At 52.6% G+C, this 16,261-nt stretch overlaps 1 protein-coding gene across 1 annotated transcript in view; it reads left to right on the plus strand.

Annotated features, from left to right (window-relative positions):
• Nucleotides 1-2,666: 2,666 nt before the first annotated feature.
• CHCHD6 (coiled-coil-helix-coiled-coil-helix domain containing 6) overlaps nt 2,667-16,261 on the plus strand; it is a 129,853-nt gene continuing 116,258 nt past the window's right edge. Inside the window, exon 1 of the mRNA XM_068557249.1 lies at nt 2,667-2,812. Coding sequence (XP_068413350.1) covers nt 2,726-2,812 — 87 coding nt within the window. The 5' untranslated portion in view covers nt 2,667-2,725. The remainder of the gene's footprint in view (nt 2,813-16,261) is intronic.

The following is a 16,261-nucleotide window of genomic DNA, read 5'->3' on the forward strand; positions in this document are numbered from 1 at the left end:
ACACATTTTTGGCAACAACACTCCAAAGGGGACACTGTGTGTCCCTTACATCTCCTGGGGAGGGACATCATGTCATGTTGCCCCACTGTGATGCTAAATTCAGCCATTTAGTTAAGGAAGTGACCTCCAGTTCGCATCAATGTAATAGTTTTCTCTTTATGATTGTTCAGAAATCTGTGGTGAGACTTGGGAGTTGTCACTCAACAGCTTTAGGATCCACTGACGATTTCTGCATGATTCAGTTAATTCACTGAGGGTCACAAAATGGCAATTTTTAAATCTCACACTGATTTGCTGGCATTCTTTTGTAAAGAAGAACCCCCCCCCCCTTTTTCTACATCCCCCTTTTTTTTTTTTGGCTGTGTTGGGTCTTCGTTTCTGTGCGAGGGCTTTCTCTAGTTGTGGCAAGTGGGGGCAACTCTTCATCGCAGTGCGCGGGCCTCTCACTATCGCGGCCTCTCCTGTTGCGGAGCACAGGCTCCAGACGCGCAAGCTCAGTAGTTGTGGCTCACGGGCCCAGTTGCTCCGCGGCATGTGGGATCTTCCCAGACCAGGGCTCGAACCCGTGCCCCCTGCATTGGCAGGCAGATTCTCAACGACTGCGCCACCAGGGAAGCCCCATCCCCTCTCTTTTAACACATGGACTATTGCATTTTTTAAAAAATGAAATATGTTATGGGTTCAAACTGTCAAATTGCTATAATGCTCAAGTTGTCCCAAGTTTGGCCAGTGGGAACTCAGGCACCAATTTTTCTAACCAGGCACATTGTTACACCTAAGGAAGTTGGGTTCTGTCATAAGGAAGGAGAGAATGGGTACTGGGCAGCAAACAGTGGGCCTGTTATAACACCTTACCTCCTCAAAGTCTCCATTTCCTGGGCCTTAGACTGGGGTAATACTCTCTCAGGATGGTTTCCAGGACTAAATGAGTTGGTCATGGATTAACTGCATGCAAAGCATGTGTGCCTGCATCATAGAGCCTGGTGCCATGAAGGTGCTCAAAAACCATGAACTTCTCTTCCCTTTCTTTCCTCTGCCACTGTTTTTATTAAAATCCTCACCCTTCTTTGGATTTATAACGTCACTATCTTCACCTTTTTGCACTTCGGTTTTCTTTTCAGGGAAGTAGGGATACACGACTTGCTGGGTTGTCATGAGGCTTAGCTATGTTGGTGTCAGTGTAACCCCACTCTCAGTCTTGTGGGATTCCAATTCTCTCCCAGGAGTTTGCACATGGTGGGAGCAGGGGAGACCACACACAGTCTCATAGTCACCTGTGGCCCTGACTCTTGTTTTGAGGAATTAGTTCAGTGGTTAATTATTTCATCAACTCAGAAGTGAAATCCATCCCTTTCCTCAATTTTTATAACCCCTTCCACAGTCACAGGGTATTCGGGAGACCTTGAAAAACGTGAGGAACGTGGAGTACATGCTGAAAGTGCCCCGTCCAGCCCGTGAGGCCATCCCCTGGCTGCTGTGGGTGTGGACTGCTGAGAGCTCACAGTCGCCCCCTTCACTGGGCTGCCAATGACCGACTGCTGCGGGAAACAGAAGGCCAGTCCCCTTGCCTCCGAGCCGGGCCAACTCTGGACATAATTTGTGCTCCAGAGCCCAGCTTTGACGGCATGTCAGCTTTCTCCTGAGGCACTCCCCCAGTAAACCACTTGCACCAGAATCCCCTACTCAGCCTCTACTTATAGGGAAGAGATGGAGGGAGATTTCCAAATCAAAGTATTTTGAAGGAAACTGGCAGATGTCCTTGTTATCCTAGAGGATAAAAATCCTCTAGTGCCCCCCCCGCCCCCCCACAATGCCCACCGTCTTCTTCACCCAAGCCGCTCTCATCTCAGAGCATCTCACTTTCTCTTCCACCCTCTGCTCCTCCCCGCTTCCCTTCCAGGTTCCAAAAGGCTCCAAATGACCCTTACTATTTCACGGAGCAGTCGCGGGTTCCCCAGTTCCAGATCCCAAACTCAGCTCCGGGTCCACTGTGGCAGATCGACGCGAGTCAGCAGCTCAGAGAACAAAAGGGGGCTTGGTTCAGGTGGCCGAGGCTGTGAGCAGCAGTCACCGCGTCCATTACACGTGTGACCCCGCGAGACAGGCGTGAACACGACGCTGGATGCACGGTGCGTGTCTCCTCAACGCCGAGGGCCGTTCACTGTCCTCCCCGGGCCTTTAGAACAAGCTCTGGCCCCGCCGATAAGGCCCTCTCCGCTCTGACCTTCAGCCCGCCTCCGGGTCTGCTCTGCACCCTCCCACACTCCGGGCCCGCGCTGGGCCCTCGCTCTCCTTCTCCTCCCTCAGGGCCTTTGCACGAAGTTCTTCCTCCACCGCCTCCCCCCAAGAGGGGCGCCTCCCGCCAGCTTCTCTCCTGGCACCGCGACGTCGCCGTCTTCCTCAGCGCCGAGGACGCTCATTCACGGGCCTGCTCACCGCGAACCTGCAGCGCCTCCGCCCGCCCAGCGCGGCCTCCTCGGTGGTGGTGTCCCGGTCACCGCGGCTCCGCTCCTCGGCCGGCCATCTGGCCACGCGCCGTCTGGGTTTGGGCGCAGCGCCTCGTGCTCCTGGTCCAGTGGGCGGCCACCGCGAGACTACAGCCCCCACAATGCCCCGCGACCCGCGCCGCGATTGGCTGAGCCCCGAACTGCGGCCAATAGGACGCGGCCTTGTTGGCAGGTGGCGCCGGTCCCGTAAGCGCCGGCGCACCGGACCCCCTCCCGCCATGGGCAGCGCCGAGAGCCGCGAGGGTCGAAGGGCGTACTTCGGAATGGACCAGGAGGAGCGGGTCCGGGTGCTGCAGGGCATCCGGGTGAGCGGGCGGCCGGCGGGCGGGCGTGGAGGCGTCTGCCGTCGCTCGCCGCGAGAGGGCCGCGAGTTCGGAGGGCGCCGCAGGCCTGGCCTCCTCAGGGTGGGAGGACGGACGGAGACCGGGGGGCGGGGCCTCGTTACCTGGACCCCTGCCCGGGTCCGCCTTGGACATTTGATTCTGTGCCCTCGCCGCCTGCGGACGCCCAAGCGTGTACGAGGACAACGAGCCGCGCCCCCGTGGGTTCCGGAGCCGCGCTGCTGACCTGACTGACCACCTCCCGTGCCAGTCCCCCCAAGTCCCCCCCGCCCCTGTTCGCTGGCCTCAGGGCCTCCTTGTCCCTCGAGGTGCCGTCCTGCTCGACTCGCGATCTCCGCACGGGTTGTGTTCGCGCCCCCAGTTTGCCTTATATCCGCTCTTGCGTTCTTGTAGTTCAGGTCTCACGTGAGGATCCTTTCCTGACCATTCAGTCCAGAGTGCCTGCCCATCCCCGCGGTCGCACACTGGTTTTTGTCGAAGCGCTCGCTCATCTCCATTTGAAACTTATGTTGATGCTTTACTTCTTTGTGTGTCTCCGGCCGCAGTGTAAGCTGCTTGAGGCCAAGGCTCTTGTGTGACTGCAGACTCTATCCCCAGACTCTAGAGGAAGAATAAAAGCAGCTCACGTTTGAGTGCTTAGTGGGGGCCGTGGGTTGTGCTAAACCCTTGACGGGTACCCTGTCATTTAATTCTCAGCAGCTCTCTGAGAGGTCGGATTCTGTTTGCCCATTTTATGGATGGAGGACAGGCGAGGCACTGAGACATGAAGTACTTACCCAGGGTCACCTAGGTAACAAGCCAGCGAGCTGGGATTGCGCTCAGCGGGACTCCAAGGACTGCTCATTGAATGCTTCCTCCTGCACCTCTGCCTTGCACGTAGTGGGTGCTTTGTAAACCATTGCTGAGTGATTAAATGGACGAACCCCAGTGAAGCAGGCACCAAGTGTCCATGGAATGCACAGAACCTGGCATAGGTGAATTAGTTAATTAGGGAGCTGGCTCAGAAAAGGACATCAGGGCACTTCCCTGATGGTCCAGTGGTTAAGACTCTGTGCTTCCACTGCAGGGGGCAAAGGTTCGATCCCTGGTTGGGGAAGTTCCACATGCCACGTGGTGTGGCCAAAAAAAAAAAAGAAAAGAAATGGACATCAGAAGGTCTGACTTCTGGATAGTTGCTCATTAGCTGTGTGACCTGGGGTGAACAACTTATCTTTTGAGTCTCAATCACCACATCTTTTCAAAAACGGGGGCAGGCTGTGATAATCCTAGGTGCTGCCTTGGATAAGATGATGTGTGTGCGCGTGTTTAGAAAAAGTACAGAGTGTTTTGTGGGAGCCTCTATTCTTAGCGTGCCTACTTAGCATATTTGGTACTTGCTAGGTGTTACCCAGTCTTGACCTGGCTTGGGGCAAAGTCAAAATGGAGAGAAGACGGCTCCGCTCACGTTGGAAGGTGAGAGGCAGTAGCCGAATCAGAATTTAGAAAGATGCCCCAGGCTCTGTGTGGGCGCTCTCCCACTGTTGTCACCTGCTTTGGAGAGTGTTGGAAAGTTCAGTCAGTCAGAGTCTTCTAAGGGAACGTCTTCTTTTTTTTTTAACATCTTTATTAGAGTGTAATTGCTTTACAGTGGTGGGAACGTCTTCTGAGTGGACAGAGGAGCATCATGTCTTTCGGGTTTTATATCAGACAGGCACATTTTATTTCTAGTTCTCTTAGCAGTTCTGCAAAGTACAAATTCTCTTTAAAAATGGAGAATCAGGCTTAGAGAGGTTAAGGAGTTTGTCCAAGGTGTTACTTCTGGGACTTTAACCCAGATCTTTTTGGGTACAAGAATAGCCTTTTCTCACGATTCCAGCTTCCCCTGCATGCTCCCAGTGATGTGCAAGGCAGTGTGAAAATTCTGTGACAGCCTCTAGCTGTCCTGACAGGGTGCTGGTGCCATGCTTAGTTCTACCAGAGATTGTTAAAACTAGAGGGAGCTTTGGGCAAACTCATCAGAGGGAATAAAGAACTTGTCTAGAGGCATACAGTTGGGGGCACTGCCCCATGCTCTGAGACCCCTTCCTTCCTTCCTTCCTTCTGTCCTTCTTTCCATCCACTCGTGTGCCTGTTTTGAGAGAGGGAGACCAGAGAAAGGAGGTGATGGCAGTGCAGTGTTTGGTGTAAGGTTTTTCCTGCTAGCAAAGTGACTCAAGGGTTGGGAAGTCCACCTTGTCTTTAAGCAGGTGAGTGAAAATCACTAGAAAAGATCATTGGATGAACCAAACGAGAAGTTAATTTAATAGAAGGTATAGAGGGTGTGTGCCAAAGAAGAACATCTGCCCGCTCCTTCAGAGAAAGTTAAATATTCTTTTTTTTTTTTTTTAATAAATGTATTTATTTATGGCTGCGTTGGGTCTTTGTTACTGCGTACGGGCTTTCTCTAGTTGTGGAGAGCGGGGGCTATTCTTCGTTGCGGTGCATGGGCTTCTCGTTGCTGTGGCTTCTCTTGATGCAGAGCATGGGCTCTAGGCGCACTGGCTTTGGTAGTTGTGGCTCGTGGGCTCTAGAGCACGGACTCAGTAGTTGTGGCGCATGGGCTTAGTTGCTCCGCGGCATGTGGGATCTTCCCGGACCAGGGATCGAACCCGTGACCCCTGCATTGGCTGACGGGTTCTTAACCACTGTGCCGCCGGGGAAGTCTGAAGTTAAATATTCTTAAAGACCGCTTGTATTTAATGCCCCTGGCCTGGTCCTGGAAAGCATTCTAGTTTCCTTAAAATTAAATGCCAGGGCCTTGCTAGTTTGCATACTTATTTGCATAAATTTACATAGTGAGTTCAAGCCCTAATTCCGCGGAAGGTAAGAGAAATTTAATTAATGCAAAAAGCTGCAATTATATTCACCTGTTTTTCAGAGCAAGCATGTGTGAAATACATAAAGATTTCATTTCAACCAGTATGTTTCATCTCATCCTCCAGTAAGAGGAGGTGCACACATGGCCACAACATCCCGTGGGTGACTGTCCCCTCTGCCCCTGCACAGCCATCTTTGGTGACTCAGCTGAAGTTGGTTGCATGTCAACATGCAGACCCCTGTTCTCCAGCCTTTGCTTCTTCCAACCACTTGGCTCCTGCTCTCCTTCCCAGGTCACTTCCCAAGGCTGCTGCTCTAGCTGTGTCCCAGGCTCATGTCACCCTCAGGGCTATACCACCTTTACCATCATTCATTGCCATGGGAGGCAAGTCTGGACCACTGCTGAGGGGAAGGTCTCGGAGGAGGTCGTGGGACACAAGGGACAGCACCCCGTGTGCCCACACCAGAGAGGCCACGTGTCCCCGACGTGTGGGTACCGCTTCACCGCCACCTCAGCAAGTGCTCACTGTGAACTGGGCCTGGCCTGGCAGAGACTACAGGGGACAATGCACAGGGCCCTGCCTCATGGAAACCTCATCCCAGGAGGGGGAACTGACCAAGAGAAAGAAAGAGGCAGAAGAATAAGAAAGAATTGCAAGTGCCATGAAGAAAACAAAAAGGACGCGAAGAGTGATGGGGCTTCCTGCTCAGGTGGGCTGGTCAGACAATGCTGCTCGGATGAGGTGACGGTGATGACGGGCCTGGGCCAGTGGGGAGAGGCTTCTCTGCTCTGGGCTGAGTGGTTTCAGGGCACTGTGTCACCTGGTCCCCAGGCTGACCTCGTGAGATCTCATCCCCATGCAGAGGTGAGGAAGCAGGTTCAAGGAGGTGAAGGAACCCCCGGTCACAGCGAGTTGGTGGTGGAGCTGGAAGCTCAGACTTCCCGGCTCCATAGCCTGTGTGCTTGGCAGCCACACAGAGGTAGGGATGGTGGAGAAAGTTGGCCAGCTGATGAGGCTAGACAGGTGATGCAGGGCTGTTTACACGTTTCTCTGGAGGCAACATTGTGGTTCTCTATTCAGGGGTGGAGCTTTGGAAAGATTTTATCTGATGATAGTGACTTTAAAAAATGGCTTTATTGAAATGTATTTTACATGTAAAATTCACCATTTCGGGGATTTTTTAAAACAAATTTACAGAGTTGAGCAACCGTCATTCACAGTGGGATTTTAGAACATTTACGAGGCCTAAAAAGTTCCCTTGTACCTATTTGCAGTCACTCCCCACTCCCACTCCCAGCCCCAGGTAATCACTAAGCCTTCTGCCTCTGTGTTGTTTGCGTTTTCTGGACATTTCTTGGAAATACATCATGTATCTTTCATGTCTAGTTCCCTTCACTTAGCACAGTGTTCTTGGTGTTCGCTCCTCCACGTTGTGGTTATGTATTAGTCGTTCCTTTTTATTGCCGAATAGCATCTCATTGTACGGATATTCTGCACTTTGTATATTCAGTCAAACAATGATGGCTATTTGAGTTGTTTCCAGTTCTTGACTATTATGAATAATGCTGCTGTGAACATTTGTACATAAGGTTTTTTTGTGGACATTTGTTTTCATTTCTCTTGGATAGATAACGTAAGAGTAGAATTGATGGGTCATTCTGTTTATGACTTTGGTGAATTATTAGGTTTAACTTTCTGAGAAACTGCCAAACTGTTTTCTACAGTGGCTGTACCATTTTACATCTGCCTCAGCAGTATATGAGGGTTCCAGTTTCTCCATACCCTCACCAACACTTGTTATCATCTTTTCGGCTATAGCAATTCTAGTGAGTGTGAAGTGGTGGTTTGAATTTGTGTTTGAATTTGTGTTTCCCTAATAACTCATTGTGGTTTGAATTTGTGTTTCCCTAATAACTATTCATGTCGAATGTTTTTTTATGTGCTTATTTGCCACCCAGATATATTTGTTTTTTGGTGAAATGTGTATTCAAATCTTTTGCCCACTTTTAATAGCTTTTGATGGTGGTGTTTGTCCTTTTTATTGAGTTATAAGCCCTTTATCATATTACTATTTGCAGATATTTTCTCCCAATCTGTGGCTTGTCTTTTCTTTTTCTTAATGGTGTCTTTGAAGTGTAAACATTTGTAATTTCGATGATGTTTAACTTATTTTTTTGTTTTAGTGATTGGGCTTTGGCATCATATCCCAGTAATCTTTGCCTAACCCAAGGTTATAGAAATTTTCTCATATGTTTTTATCTAAGAGTTTTGGCTTTTATACTTAAGTTTGTCATCCATTTTTAGTTAATTTTTGTGTATGATGTGAAGTAAGGCTCTAACTCGTGTTGGCAAATCACTCTGCCATTTTAGGGTGAAAGCAGCCATAGACAATATTTAAATGAATGGGTGCGGCTATGTTCCAGTAAAACTTTATTTATAAAATCAAGTGTTGGGTTGGATTTGGCTCAAGCACTAGAGCTTGTTGAACTCTGCTCTAAATCCATCTTTTTTTGTTTGAAATATTTAATTTTCTCAAACTACATTTGTTGAAAAGACTGTCCTTTCCCCGTTTGAATTACCTTGGGACCTTGGTGAACATCAATTGATCATAAACATAAGGGTTTAGGGTTTATTTCTTGACTTCAACTCTGTTGAGAATTCCATTGATCTGTGTGCTATGTGTCTGTCTTTTTGCCAGTACAACACTGTCATGATTATTGAAGCTTTGTGGGAAGTTTCAAAATTGGGAAGTATAAGGCTCCAGTTTTGTTCTTTTTTTCAAGATTGTTTGGCTGTTTTAAGTCCTTTGCACTTCCACATACATTTTAAGATCAGTTTGTCAACTTCTGTAAAATGCCTGTTGGGATTTTGATGGGGTTTGTGTTGAATCTGTAAGATTACTCTGGGGAGAATTGCCATTTTAACAATATGGAGTCTTCCAATATGTGAATATGAAATCTCTTTTTAATTATTTAGATCTTTTAAAGTTTTTCTCAGTAGCATTTTATACTTTCAGTGTACAAATCTTGCATTTCTTTAAAAATTATTCCCAAGTATTTTATTCTTTTTGATGCTATTATGAATGGAATTGTTTCCTTAATTTCATTTGTGGATTCTTCACTGCTAGCATGTGGAAATACAGTTGATTTCTACAGTTGATTTTTGTATATTGATCTTGTGTCCTGCAATCTTGCTGAACTCATTTTTTAGTTCTAGTAGGGTTTTTTGTGTATGTGGATTCCTTAGGATTTTATATGGGTAGGGGTCATGGTGTCTGCAAAATGAAGACAGTTTTACTTCTTCCTTTCCAGTCTGGATGCCCTTTCTTTCTTTTTCTTCCCTTGTTGCATTGGCTAGAATCTCCAGTACAGTATTGAGGAGAAGTGGTGAGAGTGCATGTCCTTGCCTTGCTGCTGAATTCAGGGAGAAAAAATTCAGTCTTCCACCATAGAGTATGTTAGCTCTAGGCTTTTTATAGTTGCTCTTTATCAGATTGATGATTTTATCTTTTAATATTGTCCATCACCTCTTCCTCTCTGTCCTTATGTCCTGTTTTTCTTCTGTAAGCTTGTGGAGTACAGAGACTGCTCTTACTTATTTGCTTCTGGATCATTAGTAGGTGCATGTTGGATTACATGCTTGGATGGATGACTTGTTGATTGTTTTTACCCACGCTGGTGATCTGCAGCCTGAGAATCTTACTCTACTGCTTTTTACTCTTTCGAGGCTTTGATACAAACTTGTTCCACATGTGTGCAGCAAACTTCCTTTTATACCTTGCCGTTGCCCAGTGACATGCATCTCTAATGTCTCAGTGTGATATGCCTTATCGTGTTGCTTTACCTCACATCTTTCGTCTTAGCTCACTGCTTAGGGTTAGTGTGGAGAACAAGAGATCCCAGGGGACCTGGCCTGGAGCCCTGACTCTCAGAGGGGTGTGTCTCCCTCCTTATGTGCAGGACAGGGCCGCTCTCAGTGCAGGTGCCTTGACAGACGTGGCCACGAGTCCTCCTCACTCTTCCCCTGCTCAATGCTCTACCTGGCTGACTGTTTGGTGAGTGCCATGGATGGGCCACAACAGGAAATGCCAACTCAGAAAGCCAGGAGTCGGATGGCCCAGTTCTCCCCAGCTTTGCCGCGAGCACACATCTGCGTCTGGCGGTGGAGTCTGGCATCATGGCTTGGGTGCCGGTCCCGGGGCCGGGCACTTTCCAGGTGGGTTCTCCTTGATGCTCCCAAAACACCACATCTCCCGCTACTGAGGAAACAAAGGAGCCGATTCTGTAGGGAAGCAGAGCACTTTTGGTCCCTCCACCTGGCCCGCAGCTGCTGAGGGTGAGGGTCGTCCTAAAGATGGGACAGTGCCCCTATCGCTCAGCTCGGGGCTCTCAGACTGACGTGTACACGGACAGCTAGGGCTTCTCTGAACATCCTGTACATTTCTTCTGGGTAGTACTGCGGCGTAACCAGCGATGACATTTACCTGGTGTGAGAGCTCAGGTGACTCTCGGGTGGGTCTCTCATGTAAGATGAAACTCCATCCTGGTACCTGTGGCTGTGCACAGTGCAGTGTTGAAGATCTTTCTGTGTCAAGGATAAGCCGTAAAGTAACGTAAACGTAAGGAGGGTTGTTGACTTTGGCTTCTACTAGCTTCATCTCGGGTCCACTCCCTCGCTGGGAGGTCTTGGACCCTGTGGGTTCCACCCTGGAGGGAGGTCACCGCATGTCTTCCGCAGCAGCCCTGGTCTCCAAGATCCCACCTGCCGTCTCTGCAGAGCGTTGCCTGGTTCCGTCCTCTTGCCCTCCTGCACTCCACCTGGGCCATCTCTTTTGTCCTCATGTGTGAGCTGTTGACCTCCGGGTTCTAAACACCCAGACCATAGGTGTCCCCATGCTGCTGGCCATGTCCCCCTGCGAGTCTCCTGGGCGCCTGTGATTCACTGCATCCCCCCACTGCCTCTCCCACTCTCCCTGTTCCTGACGTGTGAAGGTCCATCCAGCTGGTCCTCACGCCGGAAGCTGATCCCACGTGCCCTTTTTCTCTGCATCTAATGACAACTCTTGTGTCTTCCCTTCCAGTTGCTTCTGTTTAATCCTCTCCTCTTTACCCTCAGGAACTCTCGATCTCAGTCAGGCCCACCCCACCTTCCCCTTGCCCATCTGATAAATCATTCTTTCTCCCAACAGGCTTGCCTGCCACAAATCTGTGCTTCCTGGCGCTAGCAGGGTAATGTGTTTTTAAAAGGTACATTTTACTTTTGAGCAGCTCTCAGGCAGTGGGGATAAAATCCAGACAGTCCCAGTGGAGGTCCCTCCCTTCCAGGCCCAGCGCCCTCGCTCTCAGAGACGGCCCCCCCAGCTGGTGGGGTCAGTGATCGTTCAGGGTTAAAGCTGAGGTGCGACCCGCTTACTTCCCACCCATACGCGCTTCCCGCTATCTCCAGGTTCAATGCAGATTCCTGGGCCTGGCTCCCGAGGCCCTCTGTGTGCTGGTGCCACCTTCTCCTGTCGCCACCTGTCCCTTGGGGAGGACACGTGCTGCCGTGCTGTTTCGAGCTTCTGTGCTCCTCTGTCTGCAGGGCTCTCTCTCCCTTCCTTGGCTAAGTTCCTCCTTGGCCTAGCGACCAGTTCAGGGGTTCCCTCTGAACTGGGTGGGGGGAGCTCTGCCCCGTGAGCAGGACCTCGTCTCCTGATCTCTGGCCCCAGCATGTGGCCCGGAACCGGACTCAGGTCAGCAAGATCCTCGTTGGACAGAGGTTTAAGCTACTGTCTCCATATTTCTTGGATGAAACCATCAGCCCAGAAACTTTGTGGTATTAATCGACAACATTTAAAACTTGAGGCTTTACATCAATTCAAGTTTTAGTTTTTTTGGGGGAAAAGAATTGAAAGTCTGGTCCACGTTTCCATGTGGCGACCCTTGGCTGGAGCTACGAAGTAGCCACCCTCTCTGGGGCTTTGCTGTCGCCTGTCCTCGCCACGTTGTCCTGGCACTGCTGCTTTGCTGCCAGGCCCGCCTCATTTGTTTTTGTCACCTGCCTGGCCCCGTGGGCATCGGTGGTTGCCACCTTTTTGCGGGGGCCTCCAGGACTCTTCTCGTCCAGATACTCGGATTTAAATCTGTGGATCTAATTTCAGCTCACAGAAAACTGAAGGACTAGCCAACAAAATCTCCACAGCAACAGCCACAGGCAAAGCAGAGGAATCTATTCTTAGAGTCACAGGAGGGCAGCGCCTCCCCGGGGTCAGGTGTCTGGGCCCCAGGGGCCGCTGACAGACGGGCACAGGCCGGGTGTGGAACCCGCTGGTGCTCAGCCTGCGTGGAGGAGCCGTGGGCCAGGAAGGCTGAGGGCAGCAGGCTGCACTCGGCGGGGGCTCGGAAGGCGGCGCATGCGTGGCCGCAGCGGCGGCCGTGCAGGCCTCGCTGGCTGCTGACTCGGGCCAGCAGCTTCTGCCCCTCCCCCCCCCACCCCCCGCGTGAGGACGTGAGGATGGTCCCCTGGTGAACACCAGAGGCTTCCTGACGCAAAGAGCAGTGCTTGGGAACCAGCCTCCACCTTGCGGCTTCTCAAACGAGTCTAGATGAGTAGCGTTCTCAGACAAGAAAGGTCTTGATTTTCGTACTGCCGTTTCACTAATTCAAGTAGGCTGTCTGTTTTGTGAACACATGCGTGCTCCCCATTCCACCTCCCACCCCGGGCTCAGTAAAGCACCATACGTGGCAGGAAAGGCGATTGGCAGATCGTGTTTTTCTTGGATTGGCCCTCCTGTGTGCCCGGTGACGTGTCCCCTCGCCACGGAGTGGCTCCGCGTGGCTGCCAGCACTGAGTGTCCTCTCAGGGGCCCGGCCTTGGCTCCGGTCTTGGCCCCTGCACTTAGGACCCTCCGTGATCTTGGGTGAGTTGTGTCCCCTCCTGGTGCTCACTCCTTCGTCTGTGAAATGGGGTGGGCTTGGCTGGGAGCCTGGCAGGTGGAGGTGCTTGCGTACCTGGGCTGGGCTGTTTGCGTCACTGTTTTTCCATGGGAGCCCCTGGCACCCTCTGGGTTGAGTTTCTCCCGCAGCCCTGAGCTCTGTCGCCCCTTCCGGAGTGTGGGGACATTTCACTCTCTCTCCAGTCTGCCTGCCCCGGCGCTCCGATTCCTAATTTCTTACTCCAGATTTGCCACTCCCCATGTAACGTGTCTGTTTCCTGTGGATCGGAGCTGTGAGACAGACTCAGGACCCGTGCACACAGAGCAGTTCCGGGCTTAGGGAGGACGCGCCCTCTCCAGCAAGCGGCTGTCACCTGCCCCTCATCCGTTCCTTTAAGGCTGCAGGATGCATCTTATGTTTACATGCCGGCTGTCCCCATCTCCTTGTGAATCCTTGCAGGCTCCCCTAAGCCTCCATGAGGAGCATGCCTCCCCTCTTCATGTAGGAACGAGGTCGCGCTGTGTGGACGGCGCTGCAGACCACTCTGCTCGCCGCCCGTGCGTCCAGGTGCCGGGCCGCTTCACTGTGTGCTCCCCTCACCCCGCAGCGTCCTCCTCCTCCTGCCTCCGGTCCTCTGCGGGCTCAGCCCCTCGTCCTGCTTTGCCGACTGTCCTGTCTGCTCCCAGCGGCCCGCGGCCTCTCTCCCCTGTCGTCCCGGGCCCTCGGCGAGCGGAACCCTGGACTTCCCTGGGTGCTGCCCCTGTGTGCCCGTGCCCTTCCCCTCTGGAAGCCCTCAGCCCATGTCCTCCGTGTGCCCGTGTTACCCCTGTTTGACCGCGGGCCTTTGAGGACGATCTTCTCGCTGCCGTGTCTACACTCCGCTGCACCAGTGCGCTGACGGCCCGGGGCCTGTGGTCAGTGTTACCTGGTCCGTGTGTTTCACGAGCACTGGAGCAGCTCAGTGTGCTGGACGCTGAAGACACAGCAACATCCAAACAATCCCTGCTGCCCCGGAACCTGTGTCCTGGTGGGAGTGACGAGAAGCAGGTGCAGTGGAGGGTGTTTTGTGAGGAGGGGTGGGAGGGGGGCACAGAGCCTCGGAGAAAAGGGAGGCCGGGGGAGGGAGAGGGGCCGCGGGGTCACGACCTCTCTGGTTGTCAGGACACGCAGGAAGGGTGTCTGTGGCCAAGACGCTGGGACCCGGCTGGGGTGGTTCGGCTTCCAGCGAGCTTGGCTCTCGTCCCTTCCCAGCCCTGCCCGCCTGCCTACGAGGCTGCTGAGCGGTGGCACCTCTTTTTCTCCAGTCCTGGGGGCGAGTCAGGGGAGCAGCCTTGGCCCTGGAGCAGGAGCCGGGCAGCCAGCCCTGCAGCTCGCGGCCCACGGCCAGTGCGCTGGCCTCCGCGCTGCTGCCAGGGGGACAGGCCATCATGCTAGCTGGCAACGCTGGTAGGGTGTGGCCCTGTGGTGACTGTGACCGGGCTCTTCCCCTCCGTTGGGTCGGGGGCTCTGCTCATTCCCGCCACCTCTCCTGTGTCCAGAAATGGGCAAGGCCATGGCACTTTTAAAGCAGCGCCTTCTCCCCAGCCTTTTGCTCGTGGGGCGGCTGTGCTAATTACAGGCCCAACTGGTTGACAAGGAAACTCTTTGGGAACTTGCCCTGAACTGAGCTGCTCTTGGGCGAGGGAAGCGATTTGGTCCCAGCCCTGGGGGTTAGGTCTCCAGCCGTGGCGCTTGTGGGAGAAGAGAACCCCTTCCCGGGCTCCACGTGGTTGGCGTGACTCGTGCAGGTGCCAGCCCCGGGCACCACAGTGCTGGCGGGGAAAGTCCGCCTGCACGGAGTCCCCGCGTTACTCCAGGCTGAGGGCAGGTCCATGTCTGAGCCACAGGACGTCTGCCTTGGAGGACGCTTTGAAGAGTCCGCCCAGTTAAACTTTGTGTGGGTTGCGGAGGAGGGAAAAGGCCTGCCAAGGTCACGGGGCCGCGCATGGAACGGAACGGCCGGTCATAGTGCTCAGCGGCGACCCCTGACTGTCCGTGCTGTTGACTGGTTCTCATGTTTTTATGCACCCGGCGTGTGCCTGGTGTGACGTAAGGCTGTTTGTACATGGCCTGCCTTTCACGTGAGAGCCGGTGGTGGTGGTTCGCTCTGTGCCTGCTGCCCTGTGTGGCTCACCCCGTGTGGTCCTCACGAGTTGTTTCCGTGACACAGACGAATACGCCTACTCAGGCAAGGAGTCCCCTGCCCGAGGTCACACAGCTAGCTAGTAAGTTGCTTAGTTGGGATTCAAACCCAGGCCCATCTGACCCCAAAGTACTAATTCCTGAGCTGTGTGGCAGTCAGTCCAGCCTGCGGGGCCCCGTTTCCAGGTGCTGAACGGAAAGCTCTGGGAAGGTGAGGAAAGGGGTCAGGGACACACAGCTGGTGTGGGTGGGCTCCTCTTTCCCTGCACTGTGCTGGGTGGGGCCCTCCATCCGCTGACCACACAGGACTCCATCTGGCTGGCTGTGACGGCCCAGCGACCAGTGCGCCTGTGGCACCGACTTCCCAGACCCGTTTGGCTCTGGGGGCCTCCACTGTGGTTCTGTTGGTGCAGGGAGTACTGCCCAGATGGTGTTTACACACTACTGTGTGTGTGTGTATTTGTTGATTAAAAATATTACTGAATTTTGTAGCAACATTAAAAAATATTATAAATCTCCTGCCAGCGAGAAGCTTGCCAATGTTTTCCTTAACCCCTCACTCACCAGGTGGTGCGGTTTGGTGGGTGCCCCCCAACCCCCGGGGCCAGGACTAGGAAATCAGAGCCTGATTCCCCTGTGCAGAACCCCCCGTAGCTTCCCTCTCCCTTGGGTCACATTTGGGCTTGGGATCTCGGTCTGCCTCTCCGGCCTGGTCATCTGGTCCAGCCTCCTCCTCACACACGCCTTTGTCAGGCCCTCGGACAGGCCAGACTCGGCCCCTCTCACAGGCTTTGCACTCATCCTCCCCTCTGCTCAGAACTAGATCCTTTTTCCTTGGATCTCAAGATGTGGTTGTGGCGGGGCCTCCTCCCTCCAGGGCGGTGGTCTCCTGTTAGTGCCATCTCCTCTGAGGGGTCTTCCTGCCACCCCATGTGCACCCGGCCCTGCCGGACTGTATTTTATTCTTTCCCAGCACTTACCACTAACATGCTTCACAGATTTTAAGGACATATTTTGAAATAGAGATCCCCTGTAATATTGATAGGTGGAAAAATCCACCTCTTACCCTTTACCATCAGTCCCTGTTTCCCCCCTCCCCCAAGCCCAAGGCAGCCAATCTAGTTTCTGTCTCTAGAGATTTACCTGTTCTGGACGTTTCACATATGTGGGGTTATACAGTATGCGGCCTTTTGTGTCTGGCTTCCTTCACTGAGCAAGATGGTTTTAGGTTCGTCATGGTGTGTCCTGTGTTAGTAGTTCGTCCCTTTTTATGGCTAATATTCCATTATTTTTGTTCACCTACCCATCAGTTGATGGATATTTGGGTTGTTTCCACCTTTGGCCATTACAGATAATGCTGATGTGAATGTGCACGTGCAAATTGGTGTGAATGTGTATTTGCATTTCTCTTGAGTGGGTACCTGGGAGTGGAATTGCTGGGCCTAATGGTGACTCTGTGTTGAACTTTTGAGGAACTTCCA

This window comes from Eschrichtius robustus, chromosome 12 (genome assembly GCF_028021215.1).
Source record: "Eschrichtius robustus isolate mEscRob2 chromosome 12, mEscRob2.pri, whole genome shotgun sequence".
Taxonomy (NCBI): domain Eukaryota; kingdom Metazoa; phylum Chordata; class Mammalia; order Artiodactyla; family Eschrichtiidae; genus Eschrichtius; species Eschrichtius robustus.